Here is an 18314-nt window from a genome sequence, read left to right as displayed (position 1 = left end):
ATCACCAAACAAAATTTAAAGATTTCAACATGTTTAAAATTTGTTATAAAAAAGTTATACTCATTTTTTTAAAATTATTTTTTTCATATTGCATTGGCTACCTCTTCCTCAGCTTGAATCCATGTTTGCACTAATAAATATAAATTACTTTCAAATTTGTATTCTTTTCTTTTTAAATTAATTAAATTATTATTGTCCTAATGCATAAAAAGTTTGTATTTTGTGTGATTTATTTTTTAAAAATTTTCATTTAAATTTTTATACAATTACATCATTTTGTATGTAACCTTATTAGAGAAATGGCATTCCCTGATCATCCCCGTTCAATTGAGAGTCTACCGTACAAAGTTTTAAATGCTTTCTTATCTTATTTTAGTGTAAGATACTTTTTTAACTTTCTGTAAGGTAATTTTTAATGAGTTTGTAATTTTTTTAACCTAAAAATTCTTATCTTTTAATACTTTTTTAGACATGCTCAATTTTGTGCGAATTTGATGACATGGTTTTTCTTGGGCTTGATTGTGTTTATGCATGTGAGAGGTAAGTATTTTTTATTCATATTATATTTGTAAGTTTTCAAGGAAATGTCTTCATTTTAAGTGTTAAATTAAGACATGTGGCAGTGCTAAAAATAAACAGTTCTGCTCCATTTATTGTGCCTTACTTAGGAATGAGTTTGGTGCAAGTTTTTTTTATCCTTAAAATAAAGTTAGAAATATTTAATGAAACATTTTAAACTCCTTATGAAATCATTTAACTCCTTGAAGATGGGTATATACTTCAGTAGCTGAACTGAGTATAGGATTATTTAGGATTAGTTCTTGAAGGTGCTATTAAAATTGATTTTTTTTATGCATATAAATTAATTTTGAGCAATATTTTTGTTGTATAGTAGGGAACCAATTATCCGGAACGATCGGGACCATCGCTATTCCGGATAACTGATTTTTCCGGTTTTCTGAATCGGTACAGAAAGCCGTTTTTTTTATTGTTAAACCCAACTAAAAAAAAAATATTTGGAAATAATCTTGAAAAAACGAAGTAATACACTAATGATTGTTTCCAAAATGATGGTAAGGTAAACATCTTTCAAAAAAGAAGGAAAAATCCTAAAATCTTATGAGGAAAAAAAAAAATTTTTTTTGTTAAAAATGGCGGGAAAATTTATCGAATTTCGTTCCGGTTTTTTGGTTTTTCGATTTACTGATTTCCGGATAACGGGTTCTGTACTGTATTATGTTTACAATCGAAGCCTACAAAAATATCTGACAGCCTAGTGAGGCAAACTTTGGTATAGTTTCTGAAGATTACTTACTATTTTCTTCAGTTTTTTTTTATTTTTTTACAACTCTGCACATGCTACTGTGAAAACTTTGCCGCCATGACACACAGTGGTTGAATATGTATATTTAGGATTGAAATGAGTTATAGCATAATTAAGTGTGTCACGACATTGACAATAGTAACGTCATAAATTGCACCACTCTAAAGAAATGCATTAAGTGTTCATTTCTGAAAGAATTTACTTGTTAATAAATAAAAAATTACATTTGAATCCTGGCATTTTTAAGGAGCATGGGATTCAGCCTGAATGTTACGATAGGAAATAGTATAGGACAAAAATAGCAGTTGCTACCAGCCTCAGAGCAACAAAATATAACAAATGACAATTAAGAAATTGTCCGCTGATTGCAACTTTATTCATCAAAACTGCAACCCATGAACTTTTTTCTTGAATAGGAAATTATTATGAATATATTTTTCTGAAAATTACTATATACGTATATTTTACTTGTTTCTCAACATTTATTTTAAAAAATGGATTGTGTAATATTTACTATATTTTGAGAAATGCTTCAAAATGCCTTTTATTATATCACCATCATCCAACCTTGTCCATTCACCAAGCCCCATTTTCAGGGCTTTATCTCTTAATGGCTATGGCAGGAATAGCATGTAACTTTGACCTGATCAGATGACTTGGGCAGCACCTGAGCTGGTACCCTTTTCACCAAACTTCCTCACGACATCCAACGAGAGGACTTTCAGCCTCGCCAGATTTAACTTGCACATTGCTGCATATATACGTTGGTTGTTTTGGCTGCCTTCAGGATCAAACTCACTGCACCTAGCTCTCCAACCACACTACTGATATCAACAGTTCTTTTTATCGTTAAACATTTTGAGTTTTTAAGGAGTGATCACGTGTTTTAAAAAGTAGCCACTGCAGGGCTCGAAAAAACTCAGAAATTTTACCCGTCCCCGAGGATGGCTTGTCCAACAATGTACCAGTCCTCCTTTGAAGCTAACCCGTAGCTTCTAAGTGAATAAATATATAATTTTCTCTTATTTATTACAAACATTTATATAAATTGCACAATGAATTAGTAGTTGCTAGGATTACAAAAACTAGGGTTACATTATACAGTAATAAAAGAAATACTAAGGTTACTAATAGTAGCCTAGTATTTCTTTTATGAAATAATTTATTTCTTTTATGAAATAATTTAAATGACAAAGGTCAAGTTATCTGAAATGTCAATTTATCCGAGGGTACTGCGTTTTTTAAATGAATTAAATATGACGTTTGCCAGTTCCACAATTAAGCCAATGAATTACAGAGATTTCTGCACTGAAATCTGAATGGGGTTTTCCATTTAGGTAGATGTTCATAATTGCGTTTAACGCTTCTTGTTTAAGACCAGTACGTAATGTGTTTTTTTTTTTGTAAGTTCATTGCTGAAAAGCCCCTTTCAACCGCTGGAGTACTCCCTGACAGAGAAAACATCAATTCCAACGTGCGCAGTATGTTGCTGTATTGTGGGTCATTTTGCTGCCTTGTAACTTGTAAGTCTCTTGTAAGATAACAAAAATTGAAAATGTATCATTAACGGGACCCCGTTAATTATCATTAAATGAACATTAACGGGAAAATGGAGTGGACGTCGGATTCGAGAAATACGCTGTCCGCGGGGAATTTTTGACCGCCGAGAACGGGCTGTTTTTCGAGCCCTGGGCCACTGATTAAAACGCTGCAATTGGCCAGTTGCAGATTGCATAAAAATGTGTTTTCAAAATGCATCAAAATGTAGAAGACAGCGGAGCTTTTTCCATAGCTCATTAAAAAAGACGGTTCTGTGGAGTGTCTTTTACTAAATAGCAAAACCTAAATTTTATAAAATAAAGGGATGTTTATTTATATTATATAATTTTTCACTCATTTACAGATGATAGATGTTTGTTAACTAATTTTTAAATTTATTTAATAGTTCAATACCTGCTTATTTAAAGCTTGTATAAGAATTACTTGTCTTATTAGACACTAAGCTATTGGAATGTTGTTGTTTTTTTTTTAAAAAATTATGTACGCATAAATCTGGTGTCATTTTATATCAACCTTATTTTTTTTCTAGAACTGACGAGTTGAAAAATGCTGCAGCTATTTATGAAATTCTTTTAACATTGCCTGATTACTTCAACAAGTAAGTATCTTAAAGTTACATCATTTTTAAAAGAACTCTATCATCAATACCTTTTTTCGTATTTATTTCATTGTTTTATTTTGTGAGCAAGTGAAATGTAAGTTTTTTTTTTTCAAGTATATAATTTTCTGTTTATGCCCCCTCCCATTGCTTTCATACATAATGTGTATGAAATGTCTATTTAATATTCTGGAAAAATAGTTGCAAAAAAAATGAAGGTATTATAGTCAAGTATTTCTGTTTCAAAAAATGTAGTGGTGTAATGAATTCATAAGTTTCTGGCATTGTCGTCAATTTTCTGATCTCTTTAAATGTTTCTTTCCTTTTCTCCATTCCTATATGAGGTAATATGGGAGGAACTTTTTTTCTTTTAGAAATAGCTTGTATACTACTGAAATCTATTATTCTAGGAACAAATCTGTATTTTTATGGGAAAATAAAGATAATAACTGAAAATTTGCTATATATATATTAGCATTTCAAATAGATGTTACATATTTAAATGTTTTATTGAGTTTTTACTTCTCCTATACCATTATTTTTCTGATACCTAACTTCTATTTCAGAACTTATCGCAAGTTATGTAGCTTACCATCAACTGTAGCTGATTTGAAGAAACACATACGGTAAATATTGATTTAGTTAACTATGTAAAAATCATTAAAAGGTTTATATATAGCTTAAAGTAAATTAGTATGTTTGCAGATTTAAATTCAGTGCCCCTGTCAGTTTTGGTTTTTCCACAGACAACAGAGAAGCTCCTATGTGTTTGTAGACATGGTGTCCCCTGAAGAAGTGCTGTCTTACAGACACACATATTCTATTTTATTACTTTTTCCTGCTTTAATGTCTGTTTGAATACATAAATTAAAATAAAGCAAATTTGGTTTTTGCTGCTTTAGCTGCTTTTTGATTTAATGTTTTAATTGTTTATTTACTTCTTTGTCTCTTTTTTGGTTTTGTAAATTGGGTTCATTTTCTCATTAAATTATCCATAATGTTGCATGTTGATTTTTCTGAAACTTCTGTAAATTTTTTGTTTTCTAATATCTTTACTAAAGTTTCCTATTCTATTTTATTACGATCAAAAATCATAATATTGTATATCAATCTTCCTAAAATTTCTGTAAACTTATCTTTTTCTTATATATTTACTAAAATTTCCTATTCTGTTTTATTACTATCAAAAATCGATTTGGGCATTAGCAAAACTTTCAATATCATTAAATGTGCACATTGATTTATAAAAGTATTATTTAATACACAACTGAAGAATAATAATAATGTATAAAAATTGATGTTTAATTTTTTACTTTCTATTGTACTCCCTATAATGTATCTTCATGTAATCTTTTTTCAATTTTATCATTTCTAGAGTTGCAGAAATTTTAGAGAAAAATAATTTTGCTGTAACATTGTCTATGGTTCAGAGCCTTTCTAACAACATGTTGGAGGTGAAAAAGGTTTTAGTGAAGCTGACCAGAATGGCTAGTCACAGGTATTTGCAGTCATTTTCTCCTTTTTTAAAATTTTATTTAATTTCTTTTATTTATTTATTACTTTTTTTTTGCAAGTATTTTAGTTTTTTACGCAATTTTTATCTTATCTTTGAAAGGATTCCTGTTCTAGATGAAGAGGAATGGACCAATTTGCTGTCTGATATTCTTGAAATGCACAAAGTTTTGTTTAAGTGTGTGACGTATGAAGACTGTTATGAAGTAAATGCATTTTAAATTTCTCTCCATTATAAAGCCTACTCTACTGTAATTTTTTCAGTAATTACTCTGCCCACTGACTTTTGATTCTATTCATTCGATTCTCACTTGCAGTTTTTAGAAGCTGCCGATTTTATAAACAGCTTTTGAATGATTTGAATATATATATCTAGTGGCAGTGTATTGTGGGTAATGTTGCTGGCCTCCATGACTTAGGTTCGCAGGTGCTCATCGGATAAGGTTGAATAAGCAATGCTTCCAGTGTCTTCCATGGTAAAGGATGAATGTTCAGTGTCTGCCGTAGAACAAAAGATTATATATAAATACATATATATAAATATATGTATATAAATATATATATATGTAAATATATATATGTAAATATATATATATATATATATATATATATATATATATATATATATATATATATATATGTATATATATATATATATATATATATATAAATATATATAATAAATAAATAAATACAAGAAAACACTAAGAAAGTTAAGAAAAACAATAAGTAACATTTATTGCGCTTTAGCTGCAAGTAAACAGCACTCATTAGATAAGTTCAAAATGAAGAATAAAACAAAGAAAAATTATAGACATATGAAAAAAAAGGGGTGGGAAATAATAAGTAAAAAAACAACAAACAACATTTTATAAAAAAAAAAAAATAAAAAAAAAAGTGAAATGTTAATTAAAAAACCGGAAAAAAAAGATATAATCTTTTCTTCAGCCCACACAATTATATCCGCTAAACAGAGTGCTTTCTGATATTGTATCAATAAAGCCAAAGCAAAATATATTAATACAATAGTGTGAGGAGCACTCAAAAATTTTTTTTTTTTTTTTTTTTTTTTTTTTTATAAAATAACTACATAAAAATAGATCATAAAAAGTAAATATAACATGTAAAAACAGATAATAAAATAAAATAAAAATAAAAAATAAAATAAAAATAAAAAACATTAAAAAGGGGGGACTATAAAGCGAGTAGCAAAATCATAACAACTTACATGGACAGTTATTTTTCAAGAATGATTTAAAAATGTTTTCGCAGAAAGATTGCCAGATTACAAAATATGAAAACAAAAGCGCAAATTGAGTGTAACAAAAGGGTTATAAAGTGTCGTTCTTACTGCACTGCTGAAGTGATTTGTTATTCTGAGTTTTGATTTGTTAGTTACCAAGGATGGGCCCGAAATGGATGTGCACAAGGTAATATTATACTGGATAATTTTAAAAATTGATCATAAATAGTTTTAGAAGATAGATGTTTATTTAAGAAAAAATATAAAATAGAAAAGAGAAACATAAATTGCCTGCTTTGCAAATAATTTTAGCCGCGGATTTGCGCGATATGGATTAGCACATAGAAAAATTATTTAAATTATCAAAGAAAAATTTTTTTTCAATAGATAATTTTTAACACGGATTTGCCCGAAATGGATTTGCACATGGAAAAATTAACAAAGAAAAAATTTTAGCAGACAATTTTAACCACGGATTTGCCCGAAATGGATTTGCACATGGAATTGTATAAATTAATAAAGAAATTTTATTAATATATTTTGTATTAATATATTTTGCTTTGTATTAATATATTTTGCTTTGGCTTTATTGATACAATATTAGAAAGCACTCTGTTTAGCGGATATAATTGTGTGGGCTGAAGAAAAGATTATATCTTTTTTTTCCGGCTTTTTTTCCGGTTTTTTAATTAACATTTCACTCTTTTTTTTTTTTATTTTTTTTTTTATAAAATGTTGTTTGTTGTTTTTTTACTTATTATTTCCCACCCCTTTTTTTTTCATATGTCTATAATTTTTCTTTGTTTTATTCTTCATTTTGAACTTATATATATATATATATATATATATATATATATATATATATATATAACGTCGTTGCCGAGTGGAAGGATTAAAACAGGTCATAGGTCGGGAAGGAGGGTACAAAATTTATTTATTAATTATTAGACAAGAGCAGTCATGAGAATGAGTGAAAGTGCCCATGAAAAGTTGCGCTCCTTGGTTATATGTTAGGGAAAATCTTGCAAAGTAAAATCCGTAAAATGTCTTAATTTAGGGAAAGAGGGAAATCTTAGTAGTTGCTATTGGTTTATGAAATAGATCGAACGTTTCCCACACAAGAGCAAAGGGAAAAATGTCCTGCTCTTAATTGAATGCATACTTGAGCCAAAAATAGATTTAAGAACAGGATGTGGCTTTTAAAAGTGTGAGAAAGTATTTCAAATAGAATAATTAATTAGGATGAAGTTTTATAGCAAAGAAACTAACATAAAAAGATTAATTGAAGCTTTTTATGTTACATCCCCCCTCGCCAAAAATGTTTAGTTACAAACCAAAAATTTCAAAATTATCTATTTGCAAAATCTTCCCTATGGTAGAAGTACAATTAAAATGGGAAAAAAATCAAATTTGTAATATATAAATTGACAATATATAAAAGTAATATAAATTATAAAACATTTACATATGTTCTCATTGTAAAAATTTTAACACAATTAAAAACCTGTAGTAGCTTTATCAGCAAATTTAAAATTTTCATTTTCAACAGTTTTTTTTTTTTTTTTTCTGAATTAACAGCTTTTTCTATTTCAAAAGTATTTTGTTTAAAGATCACAACACAGCTTTTTTACTATAAGAATTCTTCATAATAATACAATTTAAGTTAACTCTTCAGTCATGATAAAAAATAATAAACATTTGTTAGAAATGTGTAATTTAAAATGTAAAACACAAAATACAAAAAACATTTTTCCTGGAAAAATTTCAATCTGAAATTAGATTTGAGTATTGTTTACCTTGTTTGTAAACAAAAATGACACAGTGGTTGTTATTCTGAAGTCCAAGATTTCAATATTGTCTTTATTTCACTTTATTTGTTATTTAACTTTAATATTTATCACTTTAATAGCAAAATATCCACACAAAAAATTTTATTTTTTCTATGTCCAAAATTTGCCTTCTATAACATTTTTTCTTTTCTTTTTCTCTCTTATTTTTCTTTCTACCTTCTTTTATTTTACTTTTCTTTCTACTTTCTTTATATTTATTTATTTGTACTTTTATTTTCTTTCTTGGTATTTTTATTGCAATTATTAACCCGGATTTCAGGAAATATGTGTACAGACAAATTGCTTTTATAATCAGAAAAGGTGATCAGTCTTTTTAGATTTTACATTACAACCCGTTTAACACAATTTATCACTAATTGAAATCCAAAACAAAGCTTTCAAATTTAATATGGTATTAAGGTAAATCAGTTTTTAATTTTCGACTGATCTAGCTATTATCCTTATTTTTAATCTGAAGTGCAAGTTTGGTTATTTTGCAAATTACCTTTTTTTTTTTTTTCATTTCTATCTTTCTTTCTTTCTTTTTTCTTGGACATAAATATTTTTTTTTCTTTTCAAAATTTTAGTTTGGATATTTTTTTAAAGTAATTTTTCGTGCAGAGATCTTAATTGATAATTTAATTTGTCACTATTGTTAGGGGATTCAAATATTTTCATTTCTATTTTAAACGTGTTTTTGAAGTGTATTTGGTTACTAAATTTTTCAATTTGTGTTTGATCATTTTCCTATCTGTATGCTGGAATTAAAGTTCAGAAATAAAGAAACTTTGTTTATTTATGGACATATCTGAGCTAGAGCTGAGCTATGAACTAATTACCTACGTTGGACTCAAGCATTAATGTTTGGTTACTCTTCAATTCAAATTCTAAAAACAAATATTTTATTCATTTTTCCAAATCCTTTGAGTTAAAGTTTTTTACATTTCTCATAAATCAATTTCTTAAATGATTATGATTTTAATTTTTTCCCATATTTGATGTTTCAAAGTGAAACTACTTTTTATATATTGATAGTATTTACTATTGAAATTTTTATTTCTTTAAATTTTTATTTTCAGTTAATTGATTTATTTGATTGAAAAGTGTTTCGAGAAATTATTTTCATATTGTTTTATGTGTTACAGCTTCTATGATTTTTTGAGTAGTAGAAATTATATTTTTGTTTTACAGTGATTAGGATTTAAATGAAAATGCCATTTAAATTTTTTTTCTTTTCGTAATGCAACTGCAATAATTATTGAAATTCAATTTTAATATATGAATGCAATTACGGTGTGGCAAAAATTAAATCAAGAAATGTTAAAACTCACACAAATAATTTTTGAAGCTTTTTATGTTACATATATATATATATATATATATATATATATATATATATATATATATATATATATATATATATATATATGTAACTAAATTAACTTTTAAATAACTTTTATTGAACTTATTGTCCCCTAAAGTTTCATTTTAATATTATAATAATTCTGCTTTTTTTTTCATTATTATTATTAAATTGTAAAAAGAGCTGATTTTTTATACCGTGATTTTATTACTAGCAGTTACTGTTATAGGCTAGAAAGTTGTAGAAATTGGTTTGGAAATTAGTTTTGAAAGTTGTGGAAATTAACAAACATCAACTTGAACAACAATATATATATATATATATATATATTGTTGTTCAAGTTGAAATAGATAGATTCTTTTAGAATAAAAATTCCACCTTCAAATGATCTATAACATGGTGCTAAAAGCATTTAATAATATAAGTAAAGTTAAAAAAAATTTAAAAAAGAAGCAGCAAGAACTTAATTGTTAACCTAATATTATATATACTAGATAAATAAATAATACTATAAATAATACTGTAAATATATACTATAAATAAATATAATGTGAAGTCTCCTAAACTTTTTTTATTTATTTAAAGGTTGCTAAAGTAAATAAGTTTTATAAGTTGATTCACACATCTATAGAATATAGGTTTTAAATGTTTGCTTCCAATTGTCCCACAAATCCCTCTAAAAAATAGCCTCAGCAAAGCATACCTTTTTTCCTCATATCATCATTAATTAAAGCAATAATTATTTTCAGATTGTGTTGCACTCTCTTCTTTGCTCTGGTAAGAATGAAAATATAACTTTTGCTGGAAAAATGATGGAGTGCAACAACAAGAAAAAGAGAGAGAAAAATTTCATTGGACCTGCTTCATTTAAACTACCTTTTGTGAAGTCAGTGGAACTTGTCCTTGTGGCTTCTCAAGAATATTTCAATTCTGCTGCTGATGCTTCAGACTCCTGCATGTCTTTGGCAAAGTGAGTGATATTTAAGATTAATTGTATGAGCAATCGAAATGTAGATAGTAGGATCAGCTGTGAAAGTCAAAGTGTTCTCAATCTTTTGGGAATAGTGTGGGAAAATGACATTATCATTGAGATGTATACAATATCTTATACCTTAGAATTATTGCAAAGTAATAACTTTCACTTGTATTGAGATTTCCGTAAGATCTCAATGGTTTCAATATTATCCATATATCATTAAGAGTCTTTAAAATAAGAAAAATATCAGAAATATCATCTTTGATTTGCAACTCTAATATCAAACTCAGTAACTCTCAAACTCTGTAATTCTCGAGTCAAACTTTATTTACTTAATTAGTAGCCCTGAATATTTGGTTGCCAACGGTTAACATAAATTTTTTTCGCACTGTATTAATACAACATATGTTCAGGAAGTTACTTTTCAGAAACGTGTACAAACTAAAAAAAATCATACAACTTTTGTTATTGAAAGGGGAAAAAACTCTCAAAAATTTTCTCATTGCAAATTTTTTTGTAGTATAATGGAAATTATTGGATTCACAGTTTTTATAATGAATGTAATAAAAATCTGCTACACACATGATATTAATCTTAATTGCTTTCAATGTATCCTCAAACATAAATATGCAAGTTAGCAACTTAAATTTAATGAAATAAATATGTATGCAATTTTCTGTGTCTCATATTTTGTAAATTTTCATTAAAAAATAAGAAAAATATTTTGAATTTGAATAAATGCAGAATATATTTTTAAAATAAAGCATAATATTTTGTAAAAATAAAGTAAACAAAAAATAATAATGTTTGTAAATTGGTTTTCAATTTTCTTAAATATAACTCTTTTGATATGCGTTATGTTATAACTAATATCACAAAATTGCAGATCTTGTTTGAACTTAATTGAGGATGTACCATCTAGCATAGAAGAAGAATTTGATCTGATATCTTCACTTTCTTTGCTGCAAGAGTTGGGTGTAGTTATTTTACCCTTGCAAGGTATGCAAATAATATTGTCTTGCCTTCATTTTTATTGCTATTTATACCATTGAAATCATACTTTGCAAAAGATAAAATATTTTCCTTTTTTATAATAACTTGCATCAAAAATCATGTGATCATATTTTCTGATGAAAATTACCTTTTAATCATTATTTCATTTAGTGGGATGATTTTCAGTGAAATACTATATCTACATTTAAGACTGCATATCTCATTAACATATCTGAACCTGAAACTGTAATTGTAAATTTTAATTTATATACTTTTTCAGATTGATTAAACTCTCTTGAAATGATAACAGTGCTTGGTTCTTAATGAGTTTGCTGATTTTTGCTTAAATACATACTCCTAGAACCAAAAATGTTATTTTCCTTTTCTGATTCACTATGCATGTAGATCTTGAAATGATTAGAGTGCCTTTATTATTAATAAATTCATTTATTTTCCCTTAATTAAATACATGCTTGCAAAACCAATAATGTGATTCATATCATTCTAGAAAAAAAAATGATTTAAAATCATTTAGATGCTTAATCAAACCAGTACAATCAAAATAATTAACATTTTTCAAACCATATTGTAAATCAGTTTCATTTCTATGTGAGGCTTTGAGCAAAGTATTTTTCTGAGCCTCTTTTTAATTTTGTATTTTTGCAGGGTCCCTTTTACCTCAATATATTTGTAACTAAATTTTGTATGTAAATTTCATTATTCATCTAAGGTTTTTTTGGAAAAAAACTTTTATTCTTTAAAAATAATCAACCTTGCATGTTTTTTTTCTGTTATTTCATTTTCAAATATATTTTATAAAGATAAATATTCTTTAATACTCAAGAACATAACCAATAAATTAGAAATATGAAATTCTGTTTTACGGGTCCCTCTTGAACGATCTGCTAAAAATGTTTTAACATTTTATTTTCTAATATTATGGTTTTAATTTCTATGAATAGTTTTTACTTTTGAGTGGTTCTAAGAAATATGTCCATTAAATTTGCAAACAAAATCTAGATTTGTACAAACATTTCTTTATAAAAGTGTGGGATCCTCCTAAAAATATGGAGCCACGGACATATACACAGTTTGCCACAACACTAATGATGGCTAAGTAAATAAAACTCATGAGCATTAGCCAAAACTCATGTCAAATTTTTGTAATAATAAAAAAGAAATTTTAAAAGACCCCACAAAAACAAACCTCTTCCGATGATAATGAAAAAAAGTCTATTTATTTAATATGGAGTTATATTGATTGATTAAAAATATAAATAGTTATAATACTATAGTTGATGTAGCCATGTTTTATTCTATGATAAATTTTTTAATGTCTATTTTTTTATAGTCAGGTTATGTGAAAATAGAATGACCATTGTTCAAGAGGCTTTGCAAAAGAAAGCTAAGAATTATAAAAAGTCGGCAAAGGTATATTTTGTTACTTAAACTAAAAGAATTTAATGATTCTATTGAAATTGATAACTAGATGATAGTTTATTAAAAGTATGTTCTTAATTTAAGGGCGTTACTGGTCTGATATTAATTCATTTAAACTTGCATGGATATTGCTATATACATTTACCGTATATCTCAATGTATTGACTCACTATTTTTGATTACAAAATAGTACATTTCTGGTATGTCGGTTGTATAAGTCAATCACTTAAAAAACAAATCTGAATTTTTTAAAATTAAAGCGCAAAACTTTTTCAAGTTAAAAATATATCACATAGTAACAGTGTATTATATCTCTAGATATGATACATTTGCCTTTAAATAAAGATGAATAATGTTTTGGAATCCAACACAGATGATGTTCTGAAATACTCTTGAATAAATAATCTTAAATTTTCTTATTCTTGATTTTTTTTAAAAGAAATCCTTTATATGTAAAGAAAAAATGATGAAAGACAATACATTTTTTTGAAACAGGTAAAATCAGAGAGAGCTATTCATATTTATCTCATTGTTCATAAAGCTTCTATAATTCATGACCATTTCTGACTTTATTACAGGTGTATAGGCCAACCCCTAATTTTTGTAAAATTTTGAGAGTTTGAAAAGCTGATTTATACTCCAATATATATTATAATGTATTTTGTAATATTAACTGCTTTTTTTAGAAAATTTAAAATATCCTTTTTAAAAACTGTCATTTCATTTTCAGTGAAATAAAAGTTAACTAAAGGTTTTTATTTTTACAATTTTTTTTGCATGTATAATCATAGGCTGAAACAAAAATAATACAATTAATAAAAAGATTTTTAAAAAAATCTGTCTTATCTTTGATAATGCTGTTGTCTATATCTACAGGAGAGTTATTGATACAATTTACATTCGCCCTCAGTTTTCGCTGATTAAAATAATTTTAAAAAATTTCATTTTAACCTCTTAAAATATTCTAGTCAAACAAGCAAATGAACAATTTGCTTTCCTATTTACCGAATATAAAAGTATTTTTAAAATCTACAATTTGTAATAGTGCCTCACGGATTATGTATCTTGTATTAATTTCAAAACTTATATTATAGAGACAGGAATCCACTTAAGTCGCATTTATTTAGAAGCTAAGAAGATACATTTGTTATGAAAACATAATTTCTTAAATTACAATTATACTTAAAATAATATTATCTGTTACAAAGTGTAATCAGTTGATTTGTTTTATGCAATAGAAAAAATAATGATTATGCTTGTTTTTTTATATTTTAGTTAACTATTTTTTTTATTTTTGCCTAGATTATGAAACTTGCTTTTCTACTAAGGGCAGGAACCTCCAACAATCATGAAAGGGAGGGAAAGGTGTGGACATTACTTGGAGATCATGCTTTTCAAGTTAGTGGTTGAAAGTTATCCAATTTAGAGTAGAATTAGCTGCCAATTATCAAATTACCCACACTTCAGTAATCTGAGCCACTTTTAAAAATTTAAAGGAGATAAATAGGGGAGGCAGAGATTTTGCAGGCCAGAGAATACTATCTGAAAACTAGATTTAAGCAGTCAGAGTGCGTAGCGTTTCTAAAAAGTGCTTAAGGGTGCTTATTTTGAATTTTCGTTTTTTAAAAGCCCTTAGAGGTGCTTTTTTCATTGGGTGTTTTTAAAAAGTGCTTAATTTTCTCTTTTTCAAAATGGGATTTTTCCTTTACTATGTAGATTTTCGCTTTGAATTATGCCAAAAGACAAAGTTCACATTGTTCTATTCAACGTTTTCACAATTAATTCAACCTCCAATCTATTTCGACGTATTGTCAGTCCGTAGCATATGATAACGCCATTCGCTTTACATGATTCAAAATTTCATGATTTTTGACAATTGCCAATAACAATGCCAAAATGTTTTTTCCCCCGACATGACGGTTAAAACAAGATAAAACTGTCAATTGTCGAAAGCTTTCCAACCCTGCTTAATTATGATATTTTTTACAGTGCTTAAAAATATTTTTTAAGTGCTTGAAAAGTGCTTAAAAGGTGCTTATTTTTTGTTACTAATTTGCACTACGGCAGTGGATAGTTATCAGGCATTACAAACTTAGCTGAAAAACATTGCAACAATGTAAAAAATATTGTTCTAATAGTCATTGAGTTAATGTTCCAAGCACAGGGATTCATTTGGATTAGAAATAAGTGGAAAAAGACTTCAAACCTTTACTACTAGAAACTTTAAATAAATATTGCTATTTACTGAAATCAAATACAGCTCAAATAACATCGCAATGGCAGCAATACATAGTATTTAAAACCTCCTTTAGGTCAATGAGTTAATTCTGGTTAAACCATTACTGTAGTCACAAACAGACTATTTCCTCTACAATGAGACACCCTCTTTATGTAGGTTTCATGAGATCAATCAGAGACGATTATCCCAAAACTCCGTAAGTATTGATCCTTTTTTTTTTTTTAAACTGGTAGTTCCAGAATTATAATTTTGTTGCAAAAATAGTCTTCAAGTGCCAAGATTGATGCCAAATTGGTAAAAATGTCACTAAGCTGAGCCGTCCTGAGAATATTCTTTAGGCATTATTTCTTCTCTGAATGACGAGATTTACTTGCAATTTTTCTTATCAAACTGATTCATTTGGAATATTTACAAAGTCGTAAAAACATTTACAAATTCCTTACAATAACTTCTAAGCAAACTTTTATTATAAGAAATAACTTTTAAATTAAAAAATAAATTTTAAACAATTTTATAAATATGTTTGATTAGGTGGATTAGATCGTATCCTGAATATTTTTCAGATGACTGTTACTGTTGTATTACTGTCTGGTGCTTTAGATGTTGAATATGTCTTTATATAATAAATACTTTTATGATCAGTTATTCAACTCAGGAAACTTTCTAATAAATCTTTTTTTTTTTGCATATTTATCTTGTGTATCTGAAATTGTCATTAAATTTCTTAAGAAAATAACATGCATAGTTAGTTGCCAACTCTTCTGGATTTTCCAGTAGACTACTAGATTTTTCCAGTCTCTGCTGGTTTATTGATAAAAATTCTCCTGGTTTTTGTACATTTTAGAAAATAAAATTCTCTAAAATTGAGTAAGTTTAAAGAAGTCCTAATGAAATAGGATTTTCGCACAAATTATTGCTTGCTTGAATATTAAAATAAGTATTATACATAATAAGCTGGCCTCATTTATAAAAATTAGTTTAAAACTTTTCTGTCCTAAAATGTTCCATTTATTTTTATTCAGAACTAAATAAATTTAAAAATATTTTAACTGTCTTTGATGAATTAAATGCCTGTTACTATTCAAAATTAACAATAAATATAATAAATAACATTTCAAGTTCATCTAATGTCCATCCTAACTGGAAAATATCACAGTTTTTCTGTTTTGATGACTATAAAAATCCCTAAAATTCCCTATGCATGAAATATTTAGTACATTATGCAACAATTATCACGAAATTTATGTTATCTTGTAAAATCTACTGGATTTTTTTCCTATCCATGTTGGCAGCTATGGACATGTTTTGCTAATGATTTGTAACAAAGCAAACTTTGCAGGTTAAGGATTATAAAGAATGCTATTCTTCATGTAAGAGAATTATGGAAGGTGGTTATGAAGAGGGCTGGCTGGTTTGCTATACTTTAGGCCAATGTAATGAATTTGATGATGTTTCAGCAAGGTAACTCCTATCTAAGATTTTTTTATATCATATATTATAAATAAAACGTGCTAAAGCAATTATTTCATCCTTTTAAATATTGCATTTTTCAAATTATTTAAAATGTGGTAAAAATATTGTCGCCATAAAGAGATTGTTGAAACAAAGTATTTCATTGTAAATCAATAATGTTAAAATTATGTGTAAATTATGTGAAAACAAAAACTTTATGACAGATATGCATGCTTTCAATCTTTGTTATCTTTAGCGTGTTTTATAGGTTGATTTTCAATCACTTGAATAGCTTTTAAAAAAAGTCATTAAATGTGTTAAATTATATGACAAGAAACCTGTAAAACTTGCTAAAAAATTTTAAAGCCATTCACAAGAATTAAAAAAGTTGAATTGGCTTAAATGATTGGGAGTAAAATTATATAAATTTTTTTATGTTAAAACTTTTATTTGTAATGGAAAATAGTTACATTCAAATTGTATTTTTTGCAATGAAAATTCATATGAGAAAAGTTGATTGGTTCAGCCCATGCTGTCTAAGTTTTTTTATTTGTGAGGCAAACACACATATTAAAATACTTGTTTGTCAGCCAGTAGTGTCATGGTGGTTAAGGCTTCAACATTTTAAAACCAAGGACTTGATAGACAATGTTGTCAGCATTATGTATCAACCGTCTTTAGTTCCCTTGCAATCCGTGATCCATCGCTTGAAAGCTGGCAAGACTTCAAGCCACCACAGGGGATAAAAATCTGTACTTTTCAATTATAGAACAGTGCTTTAAACACTGAGACAAATCTAATATGTGCTGATGAACTGAACATGAAAGTTGAAGAATTTCAAGGCATATTTTCCTAGCTCTGTGTTACAGAACTAACCTCATGAACTTAAAGTATTGTTTATTTCTTTAAGTAAGTAATATATGGTACACCTTTTCTGTAGAGGGGACTGAAATAGTAGAGATGTCTTAAATCTTTAGTTGTACTGTGGAAAAAAATTCCAACTGCAATGATTGATTAGTATAAGTATTTCTGCAACAGTCTACTTTGAGACCAGGGGGTCATAGAGGTTGATGCAAAGCAATTTCAAGACCAACAGCCTGATTGTGGTAATGTAGTCAGCATGGCGCACAAGCCGCCTTTACTACCCAGGCAAGCTGGTACCCATTGATCTAAGGATGCTGGATGCGCTTTAAACCACAACTGAGGATCAAACCCAGTTTTTCTAATTGACAACTCAGTGTCTTAAACCAATGAACCATTGTTGCTTATTGAGAAGTATACAAAATCTCATTACTGTGAAATTTATATCTCCTGCCTTCTCAAAATGCTAAAAGGTGTACAAATTTGACTAAAAGGGTTTAAAATTAAAAAATCAGTTGTGCTAAAAAGTTGCCATTTCTTGACAGAAATATCTGTTCAAAGCTTACTAATTATAAATTAATGTTTTTTGAAGCCTTGATGGTCCAATCTAAATTTTGATGCCATTAAAACAACAGAAAATATTTGAACCAGGGCTCGAAAAAACTCAGAAATTTTACCCGTCCTCGAGTACGGCTTGTCCAACAATGTACCCGTCCTCCTTTGAAACTAGCCCATCGCTTCTAAATAAATAAAAATATCATTTTCTCTTATTTATTACAAACATTTATATAAATTGCACAATGAATTAGTAGTTACTAGGATTACAAATACTAGAATTACATTATACAGTAATAAAAGAAATACTAGGTTACTAATAGTAACTTAATATTTCGTTTATGAAATAATTTATTTCTTTTACGAAAT

General features: G+C 27.4%; 1 protein-coding gene across 2 annotated transcripts in view; it reads left to right on the top strand.

Moving 5' to 3' along the window:
• Positions 1 to 18314, top strand: part of LOC107437007 (NBAS subunit of NRZ tethering complex) — a 112653-nt gene that overhangs the window by 43607 nt on the left and 50732 nt on the right. For both annotated transcript variants that reach the window (XR_015433605.1, XM_087163397.1), the window contains exons 26-35: positions 470 to 540; positions 3414 to 3482; positions 4049 to 4108; positions 4858 to 4980; positions 5098 to 5200; positions 10179 to 10399; positions 11292 to 11404; positions 12750 to 12829; positions 14141 to 14236; positions 16417 to 16538. Coding sequence is in view for 1 of the 2 variants with exons in the window: in XM_087163397.1 (XP_087019523.1) it covers positions 470 to 540; positions 3414 to 3482; positions 4049 to 4108; positions 4858 to 4980; positions 5098 to 5200; positions 10179 to 10399; positions 11292 to 11404; positions 12750 to 12829; positions 14141 to 14236; positions 16417 to 16538 (1058 nt within the window). In the remaining variant the exon portion in view is untranslated. The remainder of the gene's footprint in view (positions 1 to 469; positions 541 to 3413; positions 3483 to 4048; positions 4109 to 4857; positions 4981 to 5097; positions 5201 to 10178; positions 10400 to 11291; positions 11405 to 12749; positions 12830 to 14140; positions 14237 to 16416; positions 16539 to 18314) is intronic.

This window comes from Parasteatoda tepidariorum, chromosome 5 (genome assembly GCF_982258835.1).
Source record: "Parasteatoda tepidariorum strain Cologne lab strain chromosome 5, Ptep-v5.0, whole genome shotgun sequence".
Classification (NCBI taxonomy): domain Eukaryota; kingdom Metazoa; phylum Arthropoda; class Arachnida; order Araneae; family Theridiidae; genus Parasteatoda; species Parasteatoda tepidariorum.
This window is presented reverse-complemented; position numbering and strand designations above follow the sequence as displayed.